Here is a 24,696-nt window from a genome sequence, read left to right as displayed (position 1 = left end):
GATGGGCAAAAGGAATTGGAGTGACCAAAACCTCATGCAGCTCTCATCCCCTTCTCAGCCTGCTCTCTGTCTCTTGCACACACCATCGGCTGTGCTGAACTCTGAACCCCACCTCCTCAGCCTTCACAACCAAACTGAGCAAGAGGGTCCAATCACGCTACTTGCAACTTCAATGCACTTCATGCAGACGCCACCCTCAATCGACTTACGCCATCTCCCCTGATCACTCAGTGTTGGCCTCAACTGTTCTGCTGTGCTATCACGTCTTAGACGTGGTTACATTAACAGCCTTTACAACTGAAACCAATGTTGGTGACAGCAAGGCCGCTTAATGAGCACTGTCTAAATGTGAATCCTAAGGAAAACCTTCACTCCAGGCTTATGGAAAAGCAACATCAGGAACACAAATGCTTTACCTTTCCTCAACACTTACCATCGCTGCTTTTTCCCTGAGCCATTTAAAGCCTTCAGCTCCTGCAGCCTCTTTCTCCACTGCTGCACTAACTGATGACAGAGTTGATCTAGGCATGGGACAACACAAACATGTATCGCACTAAGGGTGTTTGGTTTTGCTTTTGTCTTGCTCTGTTTGGTTGGTTTTGAAAAAACGAGCAACTAGAGTGATCTGACCAGCTGAAAGACCAATTCCAGGCTGGACACGTCAGGTTTTGCACCACTTATCAACAGAAGGTCAGTTGTTTCAAATACTTACGTAGTAGCCAGTGTTGTTGTTTGCACTGCAGTTATAATACTCCAGAACGCACCTCCTCAGCCGAGAACTCTCCAAAGCCTGCAGGGAGGCAACCAATCAAACCATGCTCCAAAGGAAATACAACCAGAAGACAAAAATTGCCCTCTAGAGCTATACAAGAAACTGCCCTCGCTACACCACCTGGAGAACCCGCTTCGATTGAGACACAAAAGGACTCCCGGATGAACTTCCAGGTGCCAACACACCAAAGGAACATCATCACCCACTGCCCCTACCTGCTGCATCACAAGGCAAGGCATCACCTTGCAAACGGTCCCATCGAGGCAAAGCAGTGTGGACAAGTATTAGAAATGGCATTCCTAAGAGCAGTAGCAGCACTACAGCAACGCTAACAACCAGGTTACCTACCTGGAACATTAGGCTTGCCTTTCTCAGGAGAGTAACACGAAAACATCCACCTGTCCAGAAGATTCCCACGTTGCCATGTCTTTTGCTATACGGTCACTAGAAACAGAACAGAACAACAAAAGAAGAAATCACACGGTCAGAAGCAGAAACTTTGCCAAAGGCAAAGTCCAACTCAAGTAGACAAAGCCATTCCAATTCATTCCATAGGGCGCTGCGCAGGGGCAACAACTGAACTATTCCGTTATCTGTCAAAGCCACGACAGTCACTGTGCCTGACACACAGATGTCCCACTAAGCATTTCCACCCTATCATCGAACCGCAACAACATCACATCAGGTCTTGAAGAGAAACCAAACCCCAGGCTTCCTATGGGTCTCCCCACACGGCCAGCTTCCACCCTCCGGATCGCATCCTCTCCATTAAGCATAGGACGCCGTAAGCACTTCAGCAGCCACTTGCAAGCGCTTTCCAGGGACAGGGGGCATCCACTTACAGAAGGCTCTGCTGTCCATGCTCTCTGGCCATCAGCAGGCTGTGCACTGCTTAACGCAGAGAATGCGTTCTGCGATAGGACCGCACCGTTGTTGCCCGCTGGTCCAAAAACCGGAGGCACCAGAGAGTCCTCCTCCATCACCGCTGCCACCCGATGTGCTGTTTGCATCACAGGAGGCTGCGTAACGGCTGCGGGAGTGCCCGATCCTCCTCCACCTCCTGCTGTGTGCTGGAAAACGGCTGGCTGGATAAGGTTTGTGTTTTGTCTGGGTAGAAGCACCCATTCCTCCTCCTCCTCCAGCTCCTGCCGTGTGCTGGAGCATGGCTGGCTGGGTAAGGTTTGTGTTTGTCTGGGTAGAAGCACCCATTCCTCCTCCTCCTCCTCCAGCTCCTGCCGGTGTGCTGGAGCATGGGCTGGCTGGGTAAGGTTTGTGTTTGTCTGGGTAGAAGCACCCATTCCTCCTCCTCCTCCACCTCCTGCCGTGTGCTGGAGCATGGCTGGCTGGGTAAGGTTTGTGTTTGGGCTGGTAGAAGCACCCATTCCTCCTCCTCCTCCAGCTCCTGCCGGTGTGCGGGGAGCATGGCTGGCTGGGTAAGGTTTGTGTTTGTCTGGTAGAAGCACCCATTCCTCCTCCTCCTCCACCTCCTGCCGTGTGCTGGAACATGGGCTGCCTGATAAGGTTTTTGTTTCTCTGGGTAGTGGTACCCAGTTCCTCCTCCAGCTCCTCCTCACCTGCTGCCGTGTGCTGGAACATGGCTGGCTGGATAAGGTTGGTGTTTGTCTGGCTAGAAGCACCCATTCCTCCTCCTGTTCCTCCTCCTCCTGCTCCTGCTCCTCCTCCTGCCGTGTGTTGGAACATGGCTGGCCTGATAAGGTTTGTGTTTCCTGGGTGGCAGCACCCATTCCTCCTCCTCCTCCACCGCCATTCTGCTGGAACACAAAATGCTCTCAGGCTATTCTCTGTCAAACACCCTAGCACCATCAATCCGACGACTGATGGGCAAAAAGGAATTGGAGTGACCAAAACCTCATGCAGCTCTCATCCCCTTCTCAGCCTGCTCTCTGTCTCTTGCACAAACCATCGGCTGTGCTGAACTCTGAACCCCACCTCCTCACCTTCACAACCAAACTGAGCAAGAGGTCCAATCACGCTACTGCAACTTCAATGCACTTCATGCGAGCACGCCACCTCAATCGACTTACGCCATCTCCCTGATCACTCAGTGTTGGCCTCAACTGTTTCTGCTGTGCTATCACGTCTTAGACGTGGTTACATTAACAGCCTTTACAACTGAAACCAATGTTGGTGACAGCAAGGCAGCTTAATGAGCACTGTCTAAATGTGAATCCTAAGGAAAACCTTCACTCCAGGCTTATGGAAAAGCAACATCAGGAACACAAATGCTTTACCTTTCCTCAACACTTACCATCGCTGCTTTTCCCGAGCCATTTAAAGCCTTCAGCTCCTGCAGCCTCTTTCTCCACTGCTGCACTAACTGATTGACAGAGTTGATCTAGGCATGGGGGAAAACACAAACATGCTCTCACTAAGGGTGTTTGGTTTTGCTTTTGTCTTGCTCTGTTTTGTGTTGGCTTTTGAAAAACGAGCAACTAGAGTGATTCTGACCAGCTGAAAGACAATTCCAGGCTGGACACGTCAGGTTTTGCCCCACTTGATCAACAGAAGGTCAGTTGTTTCAAATACTTACGTAGTAGCCAGTGTTGTTGTTTGCACTGCAGTTATAATACTCCAGACGCACCTCCTCAGGCCGAGAACTCTCCAAAGCCTGCAGGGATGGCAACCAATCAAACATGCTCCAAAGGAAATACAACCAGAAGACAAAATTGCCCTCTAGAGCTATACAAAGAAACTGCCCTCGCTACACCACCTGGAGAACCCACTTGGACTTGGAGACACAAAAAGGACTCCCGGATGAACTTCCAAGGTGCCAACACACCAAAGGAACACCATCACCCACTGTCCCCTAACCTGCTGCATCACAAGGCAGGGCAATCACCTTGCAAACGGTCCCATCGAGGCAAAGCAGTGTGGACAAGTATAGCAATGCATTCTAAAGCAGTAGCAGCACTCAGCAACGCTAACAACCAGGTTACCTACCTGGAACATTAGGCTTGCCTTTCTCAGGAGAGTAACACGAAAACATCCACTGTCGCAGAAGATTCCCACGTTGCCATGTCTTTTGCTATACGGTCACTAGAAAACAGAACAGAACAACAAAAGAAGAAAACACACGGTCAGAAGCAGAAACTTTGCCAAAGGCCAAAGTCCAACTCAAGTAGACAAAAGCCATTCCAATTCATTCCATAGGGCGCTGCGCAGGGGCAACAACTGAACTATTCCGTTATCTGTCAAAGCCACGACAGTCACTGTGCTGGACACACAGATGTCCCACTAAGCATTTCACCCTATCATCGAACCGCAACAACATCACATCAGGTCTTGAAGACAAACCAAACCCCAGGGCTTCCTATGGGTCTCCCCACACGGCCCAGCTTCCACCCTCCGGATCGCATCCTCTCCATTAAGCACAGGACGCCTGTAAGCACTTCAGCAGCCCATTGCAAGCGCTTTCCAGGGGACAGGGGCATCACTTACAGAAGGCTCTGCTGTCCATCTCTCTGGCCATCAGCAGGCTGTGCACTGCTTAACGCAGAGAATGCGTTCTGTGAGAGGACCGCACCGTTGTTGCCCGCTGGTCCAAAACCGGAGGCACCAGAGAGTCCTCCTCCATCACCGCTGCCACCCGATGTGCTGTTTGCAATCACAGGAGGCTGCGTAACGGCTGCGGGAGCGCCCGATCCTCCTCCACCTCCTGCCGTGTGCTGGAAAACGGCTGGCTGGATAATGTTTGTGTTTGTCTGGGTAGTGGTACCCATTCCTCCTCCAGCGCCTCCTCCACCTGCTGCCGTGTGCTGGAACATGGCTGGCTGGATAAGGTTTGTGTTTGTCTGGGTAGAAGCACCCATTCCTCCTCCTCCTCCAGCTCCTGCCGTGTGCTGGAGCATGGCTGGCTGGGTAAGGTTTGTGTTTGTCTGGGTAGAAGCACCCATTCCCTCCTCCTCCTCCAGCTCCCTGCCGTGTGGCTGGAGCATGGCTGGCTGGGTAAGGTTTGTGTTTGTCTGGGTAGAAGCACCCATTCCTCCTCCTCCTCCAGCTCCTGCCGTGTGCTGGAGCATGGCTGGCTGGGTACGGTTGGTGTTTGTCTGGGTAGAAGCACCCATTCCTCCTCCTCCTCCACCTCCTGCCGTGTGCTGGAACATGGCTGGCCTGATAAGGTTTTTGTTTCTCTGGGTAGTGGTACCCATTCCTCCTCCAGCTCCTCCTCCACCTGCTGCCGTGTGCTGGAACATGGCTGGCTGGATAAGGTTGGTGTTTGTCTGGCTAGAAGCACCCATTCCTCCTCCTGTTCCTCCTCCTCCTGCTCCTGCTCCTCCTCCTGCCGTGTGTTGGAACATGGCTGGCCTGATAAGGTTTGGTGTTTCTCTGGGTAGCAGCACCCATTCCTCCTCCTCCTCCACCGCCATTCTGCTGGAACACAAAATGCTCTCAGGCTATTCTCTGTCAAACACCCTAGCACCATCAATCTGACGACTGATGGGCAAAAAGGAATTGGAGTGACCAAAACCTCATGCAGCTCTCATCCCCTTCTCAGCCTGCTCTCTGTCTCTTGCACAACCATCGGCTGTGCTGAACTCTGAACCCCACCTCCTCACCTTCACAACCAAACTGAGCAAGAGGTCCAATCACGCTACTGCAACTTCAATGCACTTCATGCAGACGCCACCTCAATCGACTTACGCCATCTCCCTGATCACTCAGTGTTGGCCTCAACTGTTCTGCTGTGCTATCACGTCTAGACGTGGTTACATTAACAGCCTTTACAACTGAAACCAATGTTGGTGACAGCAAGGCAGCTTAATGAGCACTGTCTAAATGTGAATCCTAAGGAAAACCTTCACTCCAGGCTTATGGAAAAGCAACATCAGGAACACAAATGCTTTACCTTTCCTCAACACTTACCATCGCTGCTTTTCCCGAGCCATTTAAAGCCTTCAGCTCCTGCAGCCTCTTTCTCCACTGCTGCACTAACTGATTGACAGAGTTGATCTAGGCATGGGAAAACACAAACATGCTCTCACTAAGGGTGTTTGGTTTTGCTTTTGTCTTGCTCTGTTTTGTGTTGTTTTTGAAAAACGAGCAACTAGAGTGATCTGACCAGCTGAAAGACAATTCCAGGCTGGACACGTCAGGTTTTGCCCCACTTGATCAGTTGTGGTCAAATACTTACGTCAGTTGTTTCAAATACTTACGTAGTAGCCAGTGTTGTTGTTTGCACTGCAGTTATAATACTCCAGACGCACCTCCTCAGCCGAGAACTCTCCAAAGCCTGCAGGGAGGCAACCAATCAAACATGCTCCAAAGGAAATACAACCAGAAGACAAAATTGCCCTCTAGAGCTATACAAGAAACTGCCCTCGCTACACCACCTGGGAGAACCCGCTTCGACTTGGAGACACAAAAAGGACTCCCGGATGAACTTCCAAGGTGCCAACACACCAAAGGAACATCATCACCCAGTGCCCCTACCTGCTGCATCACAAGGCAGGGCATCACCTTGCAAACGGTCCCATCGAGGCAAAGCAGTGTGGACAAGTATAGAAATGCATTCTAAGCAGTAGCAGCACTCAGCAACGCTAACAACCAGGTTACCTACCTGGAACATTAGGCTTGCCTGTCTCAGGAGAGTAACACGAAAACATCCACTGTCCAGAAGATTCCCACGTTGCCATGTCTTCCGCTATAACGTCACTAGAAAACAGAACAGAACAACAAAAGAAGAAATCACACGGTCAGAAGCAGAAACTTTGCCAAAAGCAAAGTCCAACTCAAGTAGACAAAGCCATTCCAATTCATTCCATAGGGCGCTGCGCAGGGGCAACAACTGAACTATTCCGTTATCTGTCAAAGACACGACAGTCACTGTGCTGGACACACAGATGTCCCACTAAGCATTTCACCCTATCATCGAACCGCAAGGACATCACATCAGGTCTTGAAGAGAAACCAAACCCCAGGGCTTCCTATGGGTCTCCCCACACGGCCCAGCTTCCACCCTCCGGATCGCGTCCTCTCCATTAAGCATAGGACGCCTGTAAGCACTTCAGCAGCCCATTGCAAGCGCTTTCCAGGGGACAGGGGCATCACTTACAGAAGGCTCTGCTGTCCATCTCTCTGGCCATCAGCAGGCTGTGCACTGCTTAACGCAGAGAATGCGTTCTGCGAGAGGACCGCACCGTTGTTGCCCGCTGGTCCAAAACCGGAGGCACCAGAGAGTCCTCCTCCATCACCGCTGCCACCCGATGTGCTGTTTGCAATCACAGGAGGCTGCGTAACGGCTGCGGGAGCGCCCGATCCTCCTCCACCTCCTGCCGTGTGCTGGAAAACGGCTGGCTGGATAATGTTTGTGTTTGTCTGGGTAGTGGTACCCATTCCTCCTCCAGCGCCTCCTCCACCTGCTGCCGTGTGCTGGAACATGGCTGGCTGGATAAGGTTTGTGTTTGTCTGGGTAGAAGCACCCATTCCTCCTCCTCCTCCAGCTCCTGCCGTGTGCTGGAGCATGGCTGGCTGGGTAAGGTTGGTGTTTGTCTGGGTAGAAGCACCCATTCCTCCTCCTCCTCCAGCTCCTGCCGTGTGCTGGAGCATGGCTGGCTGGGTAAGGTTTGTGTTTGTCTGGGTAGAAGCACCCATTCCTCCTCCTCCTCCACCTCCTGCCGTGTGCTGGAACATGGCTGGCCTGATAAGGTTTTTGTTTCTCTGGGTAGTGGTACCCATTCCTCCTCCAGCTCCTCCTCCACCTGCTGCCGTGTGCTGGAACATGGCTGGCTGGATAAGGTTTGTGTTTGTCTGGGTAGAAGCACCCATTCCTCCTCCTCCTCCAGCTCCTGCCGTGTGCTGGAGCATGGCTGGCTGGGTAAGGTTTGTGTTTGTCTGGGTAGAAGCACCCATTCCTCCTCCTCCTCCAGCTCCTGCCGTGTGCTGGAGCATGGCTGGCTGGGTAAGGTTTGTGTTTGTCTGGGTAGAAGCACCCATTCCTCCTCCTCCTCCACCTCCTGCCGTGTGCTGGAACATGGCTGGCCTGATAAGGTTTTTGTTTCTCTGGGTAGTGGTACCCATTCCTCCTCCAGCTCCTCCTCCACCTGCTGCCGTGTGCTGGAACATGGCCGGCTGGATAAGGTTGGTGTTTGTCTGGCTAGAAGCACCCATTCCTCCTCCTGTTCCTCCTCCTCCTGCTCCTGCTCCTCCTCCTGCCGTGTGTTGGAACATGGCTGGCCTGATAAGGTTGGTGTTTCTCTGGGTAGCAGCACCCATTCCTCCTCCTCCTCCACCGCCATTCTGCTGGAACACAAAATGCTCTCAGGCTATTCTCTGTCAAACACCCTAGCACCATCAATCTGACGACTGATGGGCAAAAAGGAATTGGAGTGACCAAAACCTCATGCAGCTCTCATCCCCTTCTCAGCCTGCTCTCTGTCTCTTGCACAACCATCGGCTGTGCTGAACTCTGAACCCCACCTCCTCACCTTCACAACCAAACTGAGCAAGAGGTCCAATCACGCTACTGCAACTTCAATGCACTTCATGCAGACGCCACCTCAATCGACTTACGCCATCTCCCTGATCACTCAGTGTTGGCCTCAACTGTTCTGCTGTGCTATCACGTCTTAGACGTGGTTACATTAACAGCCTTTACAACTGAAACCAATGTTGGTGACAGCAAGGCAGCTTAATGAGCACTGTCTAAATGTGAATCCTAAGGAAAACCTTCACTCCAGGCTTATGGAAAAGCAACATCAGGAACACAAATGCTTTACCTTTCCTCAACACTTACCATCGCTGCTTTTCCCGAGCCATTTAAAGCCTTCAGCTCCTGCAGCCTCTTTCTCCACTGCTGCACTAACTGATTGACAGAGTTGATCTAGGCATGGGAAAACACAAACATGCTCTCACTAAGGGTGTTTGGTTTTGCTTTTGTCTTGCTCTGTTTTGTGTTGGTTTTGAAAAACGAGCAACTAGAGTGATCTGACCAGCTGAAAGACAATTCCAGGCTGGACACGTCAGGTTTTGCCCCACTTGATCAACAGAAGGTCAGTTGTTTCAAATACTTACGTAGTAGCCAGTGTTGTTGTTTGCACTGCAGTTATAATACTCCAGACGCACCTCCTCAGCCGAGAACTCTCCAAAGCCTGCAGGGAGGCAACCAATCAAACATGCTCCAAAGGAAATACAACCAGAAGACAAATTGCCCTCTAGAGCTATACAAGAAACTGCCCTCGCTACACCACCTGGGAGAACCCGCTTCGACTTGGAGACACAAAAAGGACTCCCGGATGAACTTCCAAGGTGCCAACACACCAAAGGAACACCATCACCCAGTGCCCCTACCTGCTGCATCACAAGGCAAGGCATCACCTTGCAAACGGTCCCATCGAGGCAAAGCAGTGTGGACAAGTATAGAAATGCATTCTAAGCAGTAGCAGCACTCAGCAACGCTAACAACCAGGTTACCTACCTGGAACATTAGGCTTGCCTTTCTCAGGAGAGTAACACGAAAACATCCACTGTCCAGAAGATTCCCACGTTGCCATGTCTTTTGCTATACGGTCACTAGAAAACAGAACAGAACAACAAAAGAAGAAATCACACGGTCAGAAGCAGAAACTTTGCCAAAGGCAAAGTCCAACTCAAGTAGACAAAGCCATTCCAATTCATTCCATAGGGCGCTGCGCAGGGGCAACAACTGAACTATTCCGTTATCTGTCAAAGACACGACAGTCACTGTGCTGGACACACAGATGTCCCACTAAGCATTTCACCTTATCCTTGAACCGCAACAACATCACATCAGGTCTTGAAGACAAACCAAACCCCAGGGCTTCCTATGGGTCTCCCCACACGGCCCAGCTTCCACCCTCCGGATCGCATCCTCTCCATTAAGCATAGGACGCCTGTAAGCACTTCAGCAGCCCATTGCAAGCGCTTTCCAGGGGACAGGGGCATCACTTACAGAAGGCTCTGCTGTCCATCTCTCTGGCCATCAGCAGGCTGTGCACTGCTTAACGCAGAGAATGCGTTCTGCGAGAGGACCGCACCGTTGTTGCCCGCTGGTCCAAAACCGGAGGCACCAGAGAGTCCTCCTCCATCACCGCTGCCACCCGATGTGCTGTTTGCAATCACAGGAGGCTGCGTAACGGCTGCGGGAGCGCCCGATCCTCCTCCACCTCCTGCTGTGTGCTGGAAAACGGCTGGCTGGATAATGTTTGTGTTTGTCTGGGTAGAAGCACCCATTCCTCCTCCAGCGCCTCCTCCACCTGCTGCCGTGTGCTGGAACATGGCTGGCTGGGTAAGGTTTGTGTTTGTCTGGGTAGAAGCACCCATTCCTCCTCCTCCTCCACCTCCTGCCGTGTGCTGGAGCATGGCTGGCTGGGTAAGGTTTGTGTTTGTCTGGGTAGAAGCACCCATTCCTCCTCCTCCTCCAGCTCCTGCCGTGTGCTGGAGCATGGCTGGCTGGGTAAGGTTGGTGTTTGTCTGGGTAGAAGCACCCATTCCTCCTCCTCCTCCACCTCCTGCCGTGTGCTGGAACATGGCTGGCCTGATAAGGTTTTTGTTTCTCTGGGTAGTGGTACCCATTCCTCCTCCAGCTCCTCCTCCACCTGCTGCCGTGTGCTGGAACATGGCTGGCTGGATAAGGTTGGTGTTTGTCTGGCTAGAAGCACCCATTCCTCCTCCTGTTCCTCCTCCTCCTGCTCCTGCTCCTCCTCCTGCCGTGTGTTGGAACATGGCTGGCCTGATAAGGTTTGTGTTTCTCTGGGTAGCAGCACCCATTCCTCCTCCTCCTCCACCGCCATTCTGCTGGAACACAAAATGCTCTCAGGCTATTCTCTGTCAAACACCCTAGCACCATCAATCTGACGACTGATGGGCAAAAAGGAATTGGAGTGACCAAAACCTCATGCAGCTCTCATCCCCTTCTCAGCCTGCTCTCTGTCTCTTGCACAACCATCGGCTGTGCTGAACTCTGAACCCCACCTCCTCACCTTCACAACCAAACTGAGCAAGAGGTCCAATCACGCTACTGCAACTTCAATGCACTTCATGCAGACGCCACCTCAATCGACTTACGCCATCTCCCTGATCACTCAGTGTTGGCCTCAACTGTTCTGCTGTGCTATCACGTCTTAGACGTGGTTACATTAACAGCCTTTACAACTGAAACCAATGTTGGTGACAGCAAGGCAGCTTAATGAGCACTGTCTCAATGTGAATCCTAAGGAAAACCTTCACTCCAGGCTTATGGAAAAGCAACATCAGGAACACAAATGCTTTACCTTTCCTCAACACTTACCATCGCTGCTTTTCCCGAGCCATTTAAAGCCTTCAGCTCCTGCAGCCTCTTTCTCCACTGCTGCACTAACTGATTGACAGAGTTGATCTAGGCATGGGAAAACACAAACATGCTCTCACTAAGGGTGTTTGGTTTTGCTTTTGTCTTGCTCTGTTTTGTGTTGGTTTTGAAAAACGAGCAACTAGAGTGATCTGACCAGCTGAAAGACAATTCCAGGCTGGACACGTCAGGTTTTTGCCCCACTTGATCAACAGAAGGTCAGTTGTTTCAAATACTTACGTAGTAGCCAGTGTTGTTGTTTGCACTGCAGTTATAATACTCCAGACGCACCTCCTCAGCCGAGAACTCTCCAAAGCCTGCAGGGAGGCAACCAATCAAACATGCTCCAAAGGAAATACAACCAGAAGACAAAATTGCCCTCTAGAGCTATACAAGAAACTGCCCTCGCTACACCACCTGGGAGAACCCGCTTCAACTTGGAGACACAAAAAGGACTCCCGGATGAACTTCCAAGGTGCCAACACACCAAAGGAACATCATCACCCAGTGCCCCTACCTGCTGCATCACAAGGCAGGGCATCACCTTGCAAACGGTCCCATCGAGGCAAAGCAGTGTGGACAAGTATAGAAATGCATTCTAAGCAGTAGCAGCACTCAGCAACGCTAACAACCAGGTTACCTACCTGGAACATTAGGCTTGCCTTTCTCAGGAGAGTAACACGAAAACATCCACTGTCCAGAAGATTCCCACGTTGCCATGTCTTTTGCTATACGGTCACTAGAAAACAGAACAGAACAACAAAAGAAGAAATCACACGGTCAGAAGCAGAAACTTTGCCAAAGGCAAAGTCCAACTCAAGTAGACAAAGCCATTCCAATTCATTCCATAGGGCGCTGCGCAGGGGCAACAACTGAACTATTCCGTTATCTGTCAAAGACACGACAGTCACTGTGCTGGACACACAGATGTCCCACTAAGCATTTCACCTTATCCTTGAACCGCAACAACATCACATCAGGTCTTGAAGACAAACCAAACCCCAGGGCTTCCTATGGGTCTCCCCACACGGCCCAGCTTCCACCCTCCGGATCGCGTCCTCGCCATTAAGCACAGGACGCCTGTAAGCACTTCAGCAGCCCATTGCAAGCGCTTTCCAGGGGACAGGGGCATCACTTACAGAAGGCTCTGCTGTCCATCTCTCTGGCCATCAGCAGGCTGTGCACTGCTTAACGCAGAGAATGCGTTCTGCGAGAGGACCGCACCGTTGTTGCCCGCTGGTCCAAAACCGGAGGCACCAGAGAGTCCTCCTCCATCACCGCTGCCACCCGATGTGCTGTTTGCAATCACAGGAGGCTGCGTAACGGCTGCGGGAGCGCCCGATCCTCCTCCACCTCCTGCTGTGTGCTGGAAAACGGCTGGCTGGATAAGGTTTGTGTTTGTCTGGGTAGAAGCACCCATTCCTCCTCCAGCGCCTCCTCCACCTGCTGCCGTGTGCTGGAACATGGCTGGCTGGATAAGGTTTGTGTTTGTCTGGGTAGAAGCACCCATTCCTCCTCCTCCTCCAGCTCCTGCCGTGTGCTGGAGCATGGCTGGCTGGGTAAGGTTTGTGTTTGTCTGGGTAGAAGCACCCATTCCTCCTCCTCCTCCAGCTCCTGCCGTGTGCTGGAGCATGGCTGGCTGGGTAAGGTTTGTGTTTGTCTGGGTAGAAGCACCCATTCCTCCTCCTCCTCCAGCTCCTGCCGTGTGCTGGAGCATGGCTGGCTGGGTAAGGTTTGTGTTTGTCTGGGTAGAAGCACCCATTCCTCCTCCTCCTCCACCTCCTGCCGTGTGCTGGAACATGGCTGGCCTGATAAGGTTTTTGTTTCTCTGGGTAGTGGTACCCATTCCTCCTCCAGCTCCTCCTCCACCTGCTGCCGTGTGCTGGAACATGGCTGGCTGGATAAGGTTGGTGTTTGTCTGGCTAGAAGCACCCATTCCTCCTCCTGTTCCTCCTCCTCCTGCTCCTGCTCCTCCTCCTGCCGTGTGTTGGAACATGGCTGGCCTGATAAGGTTTGTGTTTCTCTGGGTAGCAGCACCCATTCCTCCTCCTCCTCCACCGCCATTCTGCTGGAACACAAAATGCTCTCAGGCTATTCTCTGTCAAACACCCTAGCACCATCAATCTGACGACTGATGGGCAAAAAGGAATTGGAGTGACCAAAACCTCATGCAGCTCTCATCCCCTTCTCAGCCTGCTCTCTGTCTCTTGCACAACCATCGGCTGTGCTGAACTCTGAACCCCACCTCCTCACCTTCACAACCAAACTGAGCAAGAGGTCCAATCACGCTACTGCAACTTCAATGCACTTCATGCAGACGCCACCTCAATCGACTTACGCCATCTCCCTGATCACTCAGTGTTGGCCTCAACTGTTCTGCTGTGCTATCACGTCTTAGACGTGGTTACATTAACAGCCTTTACAACTGAAACCAATGTTGGTGACAGCAAGGCAGCTTAATGAGCACTGTCTAAATGTGAATCCTAAGGAAAACCTTCACTCCAGGCTTATGGAAAAGCAACATCAGGAACACAAATGCTTTACCTTTCCTCAACACTTACCATCGCTGCTTTTCCCGAGCCATTTAAAGCCTTCAGCTCCTGCAGCCTCTTTCTCCACTGCTGCACTAACTGATTGACAGAGTTGATCTAGGCATGGGAAAACACAAACATGCTCTCACTAAGGGTGTTTGGTTTTGCTTTTGTCTTGCTCTGTTTTGTGTTGGTTTTGAAAAACGAGCAACTAGAGTGATCTGACCAGCTGAAAGACAATTCCAGGCTGGACACGTCAGGTTTTGCCCCACTTGATCAACAGAAGGTCAGTTGTTTCAAATACTTACGTAGTAGCCAGTGTTGTTGTTTGCACTGCAGTTATAATACTCCAGACGCACCTCCTCAGCCGAGAACTCTCCAAAGCCTGCAGGGAGGCAACCAATCAAACATGCTCCAAAGGAAATACAACCAGAAGACAAAATTGCCCTCTAGAGCTATACAAGAAACTGCCCTCGCTACACCACCTGGGAGAACCCGCTTCGACTTGGAGACACAAAAAGGACTCCCGGATGAACTTCCAAGGTGCCAACACACCAAAGGAACATCATCACCCAGTGCCCCTACCTGCTGCATCACAAGGCAGGGCATCACCTTGCAAACGGTCCCATCGAGGCAAAGCAGTGTGGACAAGTATAGAAATGCATTCTAAGCAGTAGCAGCACTCAGCAACGCTAACAACCAGGTTACCTACCTGGAACATTAGGCTTGCCTTTCTCAGGAGAGTAACACGAAAACATCCACTGTCCAGAAGATTCCCACGTTGCCATGTCTTTTGCTATACGGTCACTAGAAAACAGAACAGAACAACAAAAGAAGAAATCACACGGTCAGAAGCAGAAACTTTGCCAAAGGCAAAGTCCAACTCAAGTAGACAAAGCCATTCCAATTCATTCCATAGGGCGCTGCGCAGGGGCAACAACTGAACTATTCCGTTATCTGTCAAAGACACGACAGTCACTGTGCTGGACACACAGATGTCCCACTAAGCATTTCACCTTATCCTTGAACCGCAACAACATCACATCAGGTCTTGAAGACAAACCAAACCCCAGGGCTTCCTATGGGTCTCCCCACACGGCCCAGCTTCCACCCTCCGGATCGCGTCCTCGCCATTAAGCACAGGACGCCTGTAAGCACTTCAGCAGCCCATTGCAAGCGCTTTCCAGGGGACAGGGGCATCACTTACAGAAGGCTCTGCTGTCCATCTCTCTGGCCATCAGCAGGCTGTGCACTGCTTAACGCAGAGAATGCGTTCTGCGAGAGGACCGCACCGTTGTTGCCCGCTGGTCCAAAACCGGAGGCACCAGAGAGTCCTCCTCCATCACCGCTGCCACCCGATGTGCTGTTTGCAATCACAGGAGGCTGCGTAACGGCTGCGGGAGCGCCCGATCCTCCTCCACCTCCTGCTGTGTGCTGGAAAACGGCTGGCTGGATAATGTTTGTGTTTGTCTGGGTAGAAGCACCCATTCCTCCTCCAGCGCCTCCTCCACCTGCTGCCGTGTGCTGGAACATGGCTGGCTGGATAAGGTTTGTGTTTGTCTGGGTAGAAGCACCCATTCCTCCTCCTCCTCCTCCACCTGCTGCCGTGTGCTGGAGCATGGCTGGCTGGGTAAGGTTTGTGTTTGTCTGGGTAGAAGCACCCATTCCTCCTCCTCCTCCAGCTCCTGCCGTGTGCTGGAGCATGGCTGGCTGGGTAAGGTTTGTGTTTGTCTGGGTAGAAGCACCCATTCCTCCTCCTCCTCCAGCTCCTGCCGTGTGCTGGAGCATGGCTGGCTGGGTAAGGTTTGTGTTTGTCTGGGTAGAAGCACCCATTCCTCCTCCTCCTCCACCTCCTGCCGTGTGCTGGAACATGGCTGGCCTGATAAGGTTTTTGTTTCTCTGGGTAGTGGTACCCATTCCTCCTCCAGCTCCTCCTCCACCTGCTGCCGTGTGCTGGAACATGGCTGGCTGGATAAGGTTGGTGTTTGTCTGGCTAGAAGCACCCATTCCTCCTCCTGTTCCTCCTCCTCCTGCTCCTGCTCCTCCTCCTGCCGTGTGTTGGAACATGGCTGGCCTGATAAGGTTTGTGTTTCTCTGGGTAGCAGCACCCATTCCTCCTCCTCCTCCACCGCCATTCTGCTGGAACACAAAATGCTCTCAGGCTATTCTCTGTCAAACACCCTAGCACCATCAATCTGACGACTGATGGGCAAAAAGGAATTGGAGTGACCAAAACCTCATGCAGCTCTCATCCCCTTCTCAGCCTGCTCTCTGTCTCTTGCACAACCATCGGCTGTGCTGAACTCTGAACCCCACCTCCTCACCTTCACAACCAAACTGAGCAAGAGGTCCAATCACGCTACTGCAACTTCAATGCACTTCATGCAGACGCCACCTCAATCGACTTACGCCATCTCCCTGATCACTCAGTGTTGGCCTCAACTGTTCTGCTGTGCTATCACGTCTTAGACGTGGTTACATTAACAGCCTTTACAACTGAAACCAATGTTGGTGACAGCAAGGCAGCTTAATGAGCACTGTCTAAATGTGAATCCTAAGGAAAACCTTCACTCCAGGCTTATGGAAAAGCAACATCAGGAACACAAATGCTTTACCTTTCCTCAACACTTACCATCGCTGCTTTTCCCGAGCCATTTAAAGCCTTCAGCTCCTGCAGCCTCTTTCTCCACTGCTGCACTAACTGATTGACAGAGTTGATCTAGGCATGGGAAAACACAAACATGCTCTCACTAAGGGTGTTTGGTTTTGCTTTTGTCTTGCTCTGTTTTGTGTTGGTTTTGAAAAACGAGCAACTAGAGTGATCTGACCAGCTGAAAGACAATTCCAGGCTGGACACGTCAGGTTTTGCCCCACTTGATCAACAGAAGGTCAGTTGTTTCAAATACTTACGTAGTAGCCAGTGTTGTTGTTTGCACTGCAGTTATAATACTCCAGACGCATCTCCTCAGCCGAGAATTCTCCAAAGCCTGCAGGGAGGCAACCAATCAAACATGCTCCAAAGGAAATACAACCAGAAGACAAAATTACCCTCTAGAGCTATACAAGAAACTGCCCTCGCTACACCACCTGGGAGAACCCGCTTCGACTTGGAGACACAAAAAGGACTCCCGGATGAACTTCCAAGGTGCCAACACACCAAAGGAACACCATCACCCACTGCCCCTACCTGCTGCATCACAAGGCAAGGCATCACCTTGCAAACGGTCCCATCGAGGCAAAGCAGTGTGGACAAGTATAGAAATGCATTCTAAGCAGTAGCAGCACTCAGCAACGCTAACAACCAGGTTACCTACCTGGAACATTAGGCTTGCCTTTCTCAGGAGAGTAACACGAAAACATCCACTGTCCAGAAGATTCCCACGTTGCCATGTCTTTTGCTATACGGTCACTAGAAAACAGAACAGAACAACAAAAGAAGAAATCACACGGTCAGAAGCAGAAACTTTGCCAAAGGCAAAGTCCAACTCAAGTAGACAAAGCCATTCCAATTCATTCCATAGGGCGCTGCGCAGGGGCAACAACTGAACTATTCCGTTATCTGTCAAAGACACGACAGTCACTGTGCTGGACACACAGATGTCCCACTAAGCATTTCACCTTATCCTTGAACCGCAACAACATCACATCAGGTCTTGAAGACAAACCAAACCCCAGGGCTTCCTATGGGTCTCCCCACACGGCCCAGCTTCCACCCTCCGGATCGCGTCCTCGCCATTAAGCACAGGACGCCTGTAAGCACTTCAGCAGCCCATTGCAAGCGCTTTCCAGGGGACAGGGGCATCACTTACAGAAGGCTCTGCTGTCCATCTCTCTGGCCATCAGCAGGCTGTGCACTGCTTAACGCAGAGAATGCGTTCTGCGAGAGGACCGCACCGTTGTTGCCCGCTGGTCCAAAACCGGAGGCACCAGAGAGTCCTCCTCCATCACCGCTGCCACCCGATGTGCTGTTTGCAATCACAGGAGGCTGCGTAACGGCTGCGGGAGCGCCCGATCCTCCTCCACCTCCTGCTGTGTGCTGGAAAACGGCTGGCTGGATAATGTTTGTGTTTGTCTGGGTAGAAGCACCCATTCCTCCTCCAGCGCCTCCTCCACCTGCTGCCGTGTGCTGGAACATGGCTGGCTGGATAAGGTTTGTGTTTGTCTGGGTAGAAGCACCCATTCCTCCTCCTCCTCCAGCTCCTGCCGTGTGCTGGAGCATGGCTGGCTGGGTAAGGTTTGTGTTTGTCTGGGTAGAAGCACCCATTCCTCCTCCTCCTCCAGCTCCTGCCGTGTGCTGGAGCATGGCTGGCTGGGTAAGGTTTGTGTTTGTCTGGGTAGAAGCACCCATTCCTCCTCCTCCTCCAGCTCCTGCCGTGTGCTGGAGCATGGCTGGCTGGGTAAGGTTGGTGTTTGTCTGGGTAGAAGCACCCATTCCTCCTCCTCCTCCACCTCCTGCCGTGTGCTGGAACATGGCTGGCCTGATAAGGTTTTTGTTTCTCTGGGTAGTGGTACCCATTCCTCCTCCAGCTCCTCCTCCACCTGCTGCCGTGTGCTGGAACATGGCTGGCTGGATAAGGTTGGTGTTTGTCTGGCTAGAAGCACCCATTCCTCCTCCTGTTCCTCCTCCTCCTGCTCCTGCTCCTCCTCCTGCCGTGTGTTGGAACATGGCTGGCCTGATAAGGTTTGTGTTTCTCTGGGTAGCAGCACCCATTCCTCCTCCTCCTCCACCGCCATTCTGCTGGAACACAAAATGCTCTCAGGCTATTCTCTGTCAAACACCCTAGCACCATCAATCTGACGACTGATGGGCAAAAAGGAATTGGAGTGACCAAAACCTCATGCAGCTCTCATCCCCTTCTCAGCCTGCTCTCTGTCTCTTGCACAACCATCGGCTGTGCTGAACTCTGAACCCCACCTCCTCACCTTCACAACCAAACTGAGCAAGAGGTCCAATCACGCTACTGCAACTTCAATGCACTTCATGCAGACGCCACCTCAATCGACTTACGCCATCTCCCTGATCACTCAGTGTTGGCCTCAACTGTTCTGCTGTGCTATCACGTCTTAGACGTGGTTACATTAACAGCCTTTACAACTGAAACCAATGTTGGTGACAGCAAGGCAGCTTAATGAGCACTGTCTAAATGTGAATCCTAAGGAAAACCTTCACTCCAGGCTTATGGAAAAGCAACATCAGGAACACAAATGCTTTACCTTTCCTCAACACTTACCATCGCTGCTTTTCCCGAGCCATTTAAAGCCTTCAGCTCCTGCAGCCTCTTTCTCCACTGCTGCACTAACTGATTGACAGAGTTGATCTAGGCATGGGAAAACACAAACATGCTCTCACTAAGGGTGTTTGGTTTTGCTTTTGTCTTGCTCTGTTTTGTGTTGGTTTTGAAAAACGAGCAACTAGAGTGATCTGACCAGCTGAAAGACAATTCCAGGCTGGACACGTCAGGTTTTGCCCCACTTGATCAACAGAAGGTCAGTTGTTTCAAATACTTACGTAGTAGCCAGTGTTGTTGTTTGCACTGCAGTTATAATACTCCAGACGCATCTCCTCAGCCGAGAATTCTCCAAAGCCTGCAGGGAGGCAACCAATCAAACATGCTCCAAAGGAAATACAACCAGAAGACAAAATTACCCTCTAGAGCTATACAAGAAACTGCCCTCGCTACACCACCTGGGAGAACCCGCTTCGACTTGGAGACACAAAAAGGACTCCCGGATGAACTTCCAAGGTGCCAACACACCAAAGGAACACCATCACCCACTGCCCCTACCTGCTGCATCACAAGGCAAGGCATCACCTTGCAAACGGTCCCATCGAGGCAAAGCAGTGTGGACAAGTATAGAAATGCATTCTAAGCAGTAGCAGCACTCAGCAACGCTAACAACCAGGTTACCTACCTGGAACATTAGGCTTGCCTTTCTCAGGAGAGTAACACGAAAACATCCACTGTCCAGAAGATTCCCACGTTGCCATGTCTTTTGCTATACGGTCACTAGAAAACAGAACAGAACAACAAAAGAAGAAATCACACGGTCAGAAGCAGAAACTTTGCCAAAGGCAAAGTCCAACTCAAGTAGACAAAGCCATTCCAATTCATTCCATAGGGCGCTGCGCAGGGGCAACAACTGAACTATTCCGTTATCTGTCAAAGACACGACAGTCACTGTGCTGGACACACAGATGTCCCACTAAGCATTTCACCTTATCCTTGAACCGCAACAACATCACATCAGGTCTTGAAGAGAAACCAAACCCCAGGGCTTCCTATGGGTCTCCCCACACGGCCCAGCTTCCACCCTCCGGATCGCGTCCTCGCCATTAAGCACAGGACGCCTGTAAGCACTTCAGCAGCCCATTGCAAGCGCTTTCCAGGGGACAGGGGCATCACTTACAGAAGGCTCTGCTGTCCATCTCTCTGGCCATCAGCAGGCTGTGCACTGCTTAACGCAGAGAATGCGTTCTGCGAGAGGACCGCACCGTTGTTGCCCGCTGGTCCAAAACCGGAGGCACCAGAGAGTCCTCCTCCATCACCGCTGCCACCCGATGTGCTGTTTGCAATCACAGGAGGCTGCGTAACGGCTGCGGGAGCGCCCGATCCTCCTCCAGCTCCTGCCGTGTGCTGGAAAACGGCTGGCTGGATAATGTTTGTGTTTGTCTGGGTAGTGGTACCCATTCCTCCTCCAGCGCCTCCTCCACCTGCTGCCGTGTGCTGGAACATGGCTGGCTGGATAAGGTTTGTGTTTGTCTGGGTAGAAGCACCCATTCCTCCTCCTCCTCCAGCTCCTGCCGTGTGCTGGAGCATGGCTGGCTGGGTAAGGTTTGTGTTTGTCTGGGTAGAAGCACCCATTCCTCCTCCTCCTCCAGCTCCTGCCGTGTGCTGGAGCATGGCTGGCTGGGTAAGGTTTGTGTTTGTCTGGGTAGAAGCACCCATTCCTCCTCCTCCTCCACCTCCTGCCGTGTGCTGGAACATGGCTGGCCTGATAAGGTTTTTGTTTCTCTGGGTAGTGGTACCCATTCCTCCTCCAGCTCCTCCTCCACCTGCTGCCGTGTGCTGGAACATGGCTGGCTGGATAAGGTTGGTGTTTGTCTGGCTAGAAGCACCCATTCCTCCTCCTGTTCCTCCTCCTCCTGCTCCTGCTCCTCCTCCTGCCGTGTGTTGGAACATGGCTGGCCTGATAAGGTTTGTGTTTCTCTGGGTAGCAGCACCCATTCCTCCTCCTCCTCCACCGCCATTCTGCTGGAACACAAAATGCTCTCAGGCTATTCTCTGTCAAACACCCTAGCACCATCAATCTGACGACTGATGGGCAAAAAGGAATTGGAGTGACCAAAACCTCATGCAGCTCTCATCCCCTTCTCAGCCTGCTCTCTGTCTGTTGCACAACCATCGGCTGTGCTGAACTCTGAACCCCACCTCCTCACCTTCACAACCAAACTGAGCAAGAGGTCCAATCACGCTACTGCAACTTCAATGCACTTCATGCAGACGCCACCTCAATCGACTTACGCCATCTCCCTGATCACTCAGTGTTGGCCTCAACTGTTCTGCTGTGCTATCACGTCTTAGACGTGGTTACATTAACAGCCTTTACAACTGAAACCAATGTTGGTGACAGCAAGGCAGCTTAATGAGCACTGTCTCAATGTGAATCCTAAGGAAAACCTTCACTCCAGGCTTATGGAAAAGCAACATCAGGAACACAAATGCTTTACCTTTCCTCAACACTTACCATCGCTGCTTTTCCCGAGCCATTCAAAGCCTTCAGCTCCTGCAGCCTCTTTCTCCACTGCTGCACTAACTGATTGACAGAGTTGATCTAGGCATGGGAAAACACAAACATGCTCTCACTAAGGGTGTTTGGTTTTGCTTTTGTCTTGCTCTGTTTTGTGTTGGTTTTGAAAAACGAGCAACTAGAGTGATCTGACCAGCTGAAAGACAATTCCAGGCTGGACACGTCAGGTTTTGCCCCACTTGATCAACAGAAGGTCAGTTGTTTCAAATACTTACGTAGTAGCCAGTGTTGTTGTTTGCACTGCAGTTATAATACTCCAGACGCACCTCCTCAGCCGAGAACTCTCCAAAGCCTGCAGGGAGGCAACCAATCAAACATGCTCCAAAGGAAATACAACCAGAAGACAAAATTGCCCTCTAGAGCTATACAAGAAACTGCCCTCACTACACCACCTGGGAGAACCCGCTTTGACTTGGAGACACAAAAAGGACTCCCGGATGAACTTCCAAGGTGCCAACACACCAAAGGAACATCATCACCCAGTGCCCCTACCTGCTGCATCACAAGGCAGGGCATCACCTTGCAAACGGTCCCATCGAGGCAAAGCAGTGTGGACAAGTATAGAAATGCATTCTAAGCAGTAGCAGCACTCAGCAACGCTAACAACCAGGTTACCTACCTGGAACATTAGGCTTGCCTGTCTCAGGAGAGTAACACGAAAACATCCACTGTCCAGAAGATTCCCACGTTGCCATGTCTTCCGCTATAACGTCACTAGAAAACAGAACAGAACAACAAAAGAAGAAATCACACGGTCAGAAGCAGAATCTTTGCCAAAAGCAAAGTCCAACTCAAGTAGACAAAAGCCATTCCAATTCATTCCATAGGGCGCTGCGCAGGGGCAACAACTGAACTATTCCGTTATCTGTCAAAGACACGACAGTCACTGTGCTGGACACACAGATGTCCCACTAAGCATTTCACCCTATCATCGAAACGCAAGGACATCACATCAGGTCTTGAAGAGAAACCAAACCCCAGGGCTTCCTATGGGTCTCCCCACACGGCCCAGCTTCCACCCTCCGGATCGCGTCCTCGCCATTAAGCACAGGACGCCTGTAAGCACTTCAGCAGCCCATTGCAAGCGCTTTCCAGGGGACAGGGGCATCACTTACAGAAGGCTCTGCTGTCCATCTCTCTGGCCATCAGCAGGCTGTGCACTGCTTAACGCAGAGAATGCGTTCTGCGAGAGGACCGCACCGTTGTTGCCCGCTGGTCCAAAACCGGAGGCACCAGAGAGTCCTCCTCCATCACCGCTGCCACCCGATGTGCTGTTTGCAATCACAGGAGGCTGCGTAACGGCTGCGGGAGCGCCCCATCCTCCTCCTCCTCCTGCCGTGTGCTGGAAAACGGCTGGCTGGAGAAGGTTTGTGTTTCTCTGGGTAGAAGCACCCATTCCTCCTCCTCCTCCAGCTCCTGCCGTGTGCTGGAACACCCGCGGCCGGATATGGTTTGCGTATCTCCGGGTAGCGGCACCCCATCCTCGTCTGGCTCCTCTGACGGGAGCTGCTAACGAAGAAGAAAGGACGCAAAGCGTCTCAGACGGGTCGCGATTCGCACAACGCCCACGAAGCCAGCGAGAAGTCGCAAAGAAAACGTTCTCCCAGCGAGTCACCCCGGGCACGTCTGAAGCGCAGCCCTCCGCGCAGCCCCGCCACGGCGTCCCCGTGCCCACAGCAGCCCGCCGGCCGTCCCGCACGACGGCAGCCGCTCCGCACAGCGCGGCCCCCGCCCGAAGCGGCGGCGCCCGGGCGGGACGCGCACACGGGGGTCCCGTCCGGGCGGGCAGCGCCTGCGGCAGCGGCTGTGCCGCGCGGCCGAGGAGCCCCGAGGCGCCTCCGGACGGCAGGTTGGCGCGGGCACGCCGTCCCACGCCTGGCACTTCGGGACCGACCGCCGCACCCCGCAGCCCCCGCAGCCGCCTTCGCGGCGCAGCCCCACGCGGCAGCTCCCTGCTCCGGCTCCCCGCCGCCCGGTACCTGGGTAGGGGCGCCCCCAGCGGCCGCTGGCTTGCGCGTTCCGGCACCTGTCGGCGAAGTGGCAGCGACCCTGCAGGAAGACCTGGGAAATGGGCATGGCTGCACGCGTGCCGCCGACCGACTGCTGCCGCCTACCGTCGCCAACCGCTGCCTACGGCCGCCAACCGCCGCCGTGTCGTCATCCGCCTCTGTGACGTCAACGGCCGCCGTGACCTCACCGAGGGGAGCCGCGCAGCGGCTGAAACACTTACAAACACTGATGGAAATACCTGGCAGCCCGCTCATGGGTTGGCTTGTCAACAAGACGCTCGGGCAGCGAGCAAGAAAACTCACTCGCCCTTGAACAGCCCCATGTGGCCCGTGCGGAAAGCCAGTGGAGAGCGGAGGCTGACGGTGCACTGCCGTGGCCTGCATGAAGTCACACCCCCGCTGAGTGCTGCTGTGCCGCATACGTCACAACTCCAGGATGACCCGGACTCAAAAGCAGCCAAGCGATACGCCACCACTGACATTGCCCACGCCTTCTTCTCCATTCCTTTGGCCGCAGTTTGCTTTCACCCGGAGGGGCGTTCAGTACACCTGGGACCGTTTGCCCCAGGCCTGGAAACACAGCCCAACCGTTTGCCCCGGGTTGATCCAAGCGGCACTGGTACACGCACGGCGGTGCTCCCGAGCACCTGCAGTACGTTGACGACGTTGTTGTGTGGGGCGATACAGCAGAGGACGTGTTCAAGCAAGGAGAGCAAATACTCCAAATGCTTCTGCATGCTGGTTTTGCTCTTCAGCGAAGCAGAGCAGAGTGAAAGGACCTGCACAGGGAATTCAGTTCCTAGGAGTAAAACGGCAAGATGGGCGTCGTCACATCCCAGCGGATGTGGTCGACAAAATCACTGCTGCTACTTGTAAGAAAGAGACACAGTCTTCTTTGGGTGCAGCGGGCCCAAATGTTGGAGAATGCCCAATCACACACTCTAGCCCCACTGTCAGCCCACTTCATCAGGTCCCACGGAAGAAGAATAGTTTTACATGGGCCCCTGAGCAGCAGCAGGCTGTTGAGCAGATTAGACACCCAAACAAAACTCTTGTCACCCGCTTGCTTCGGTGTCGGGGCAACGGGGTCAGTAGCGTGCTTCTAGACGGTAACGAAGCTCGCCAACGAGGAGGCGTTGCCAGAGACTCAGCTGTCGACAGAGGGATTAGTAGGTGTCAGAGCAGGGTCGCCACCCTCTGGGAACGAGTGTCATCAGCGGAGAAGGAAAGATCCCCCTTCAAAGACCATCTGGAGCCTGAGATGAAAAG

At 52.6% G+C, this 24,696-nt stretch overlaps 4 protein-coding genes and 2 long non-coding RNA genes across 8 annotated transcripts; all 6 read right to left on the bottom strand.

The window, feature by feature from the left end:
• Window positions 1-2,349: 2,349 nt before the first annotated feature.
• Window positions 2,350-3,356, bottom strand: LOC121113130. Of its 2 annotated transcripts, none has more exons than XR_005858022.2 (3): window positions 3,324-3,356; window positions 3,042-3,128; window positions 2,350-2,544 (listed from the first exon to the last, which is right to left on the bottom strand). It is a non-coding gene; the product is annotated as an uncharacterized LOC121113130 (long non-coding RNA). The 2 variants fall into 2 exon arrangements; XR_005858021.2 differs by having other exon boundaries at window positions 2,350-2,541.
• Window positions 3,357-5,095: 1,739 nt separating this feature from the next.
• LOC124418290 (nucleoporin NUP42-like) lies at window positions 5,096-10,030 on the bottom strand (the record flags this gene model as incomplete). The annotated part of the gene is made up of 5 exons (XM_046937482.1): window positions 9,702-10,030; window positions 6,351-6,445; window positions 5,947-6,023; window positions 5,657-5,743; window positions 5,096-5,164 (listed from the first exon to the last, which is right to left on the bottom strand). Coding segments are annotated over exons 1-5 (654 nt in total), but the record flags the coding sequence as incomplete, so codon positions are not given.
• Window positions 10,031-10,252: 222 nt separating this feature from the next.
• Window positions 10,253-12,520, bottom strand: LOC121110116 (nucleoporin NUP42-like; the record flags this gene model as incomplete). The annotated part of the gene is made up of 5 exons (XM_046937916.1): window positions 12,218-12,520; window positions 11,723-11,817; window positions 11,319-11,395; window positions 11,040-11,126; window positions 10,253-10,546 (listed from the first exon to the last, which is right to left on the bottom strand). Coding segments are annotated over exons 1-5 (834 nt in total), but the record flags the coding sequence as incomplete, so codon positions are not given.
• Window positions 12,521-12,852: 332 nt separating this feature from the next.
• Window positions 12,853-15,146, bottom strand: LOC124417705 (nucleoporin NUP42-like; the record flags this gene model as incomplete). The annotated part of the gene is made up of 5 exons (XM_046937914.1): window positions 14,817-15,146; window positions 14,322-14,416; window positions 13,918-13,994; window positions 13,640-13,726; window positions 12,853-13,146 (listed from the first exon to the last, which is right to left on the bottom strand). Coding segments are annotated over exons 1-5 (879 nt in total), but the record flags the coding sequence as incomplete, so codon positions are not given.
• Window positions 15,147-15,454: 308 nt separating this feature from the next.
• Window positions 15,455-16,552, bottom strand: LOC107055944. 2 transcript variants are annotated; one of them, XR_005858020.2, is made up of 3 exons: window positions 16,520-16,552; window positions 16,242-16,328; window positions 15,455-15,748 (listed from the first exon to the last, which is right to left on the bottom strand). It is a non-coding gene; the product is annotated as an uncharacterized LOC107055944 (long non-coding RNA). The 2 variants fall into 2 exon arrangements; XR_005858019.2 differs by having other exon boundaries at window positions 15,455-15,745.
• A 1,805-nt stretch (window positions 16,553-18,357) lies between these two features.
• On the bottom strand, window positions 18,358-23,574 carry LOC107051148 (nucleoporin NUP42-like). Its single transcript, XM_040696597.2, has 5 exons — window positions 23,398-23,574; window positions 22,534-22,927; window positions 22,038-22,132; window positions 21,634-21,710; window positions 18,358-18,927 (listed from the first exon to the last, which is right to left on the bottom strand). The coding sequence occupies exons 1-5, from the start codon at window positions 23,492-23,494 to the stop codon at window positions 18,820-18,822; spliced, it is 771 nt and encodes a 256-aa protein (XP_040552531.1). The 5' UTR covers window positions 23,495-23,574; the 3' UTR covers window positions 18,358-18,819.
• Window positions 23,575-24,696: the final 1,122 nt, after the last annotated feature.

Source organism: Gallus gallus, chromosome 2 (genome assembly GCF_016699485.2).
Source record: "Gallus gallus isolate bGalGal1 chromosome 2, bGalGal1.mat.broiler.GRCg7b, whole genome shotgun sequence".
Lineage (NCBI taxonomy): Eukaryota > Metazoa > Chordata > Aves > Galliformes > Phasianidae > Gallus > Gallus gallus.
Note: the sequence above shows the minus strand (reverse complement) of the source record. Positions and strands in the feature narration are given on the sequence as shown.

What these genes read in the sequence shown, in the direction of transcription:
- LOC107051148 (XM_040696597.2), bottom strand. Translation starts at nt 23,494, where the DNA reads ATGCCCATTTCCCAGGTCTTCCTGCAGGGTCGCTGCCACTTCGCCGAC. An exon ending in CTGGGGGCGCCCCTACCCAG is followed by an intron (nt 22,928 to 23,397) that starts GTACCGGGCGGC and finishes CTTCTTCGTTAG; the next exon opens with CAGCTCCCGTCAGAGGAGCC. An exon ending in ACAACAACACTGGCTACTAC is followed by an intron (nt 18,928 to 21,633) that starts GTAAGTATTTGA and finishes TCCCATGCCTAG; the next exon opens with ATCAACTCTGTCAATCAGTT.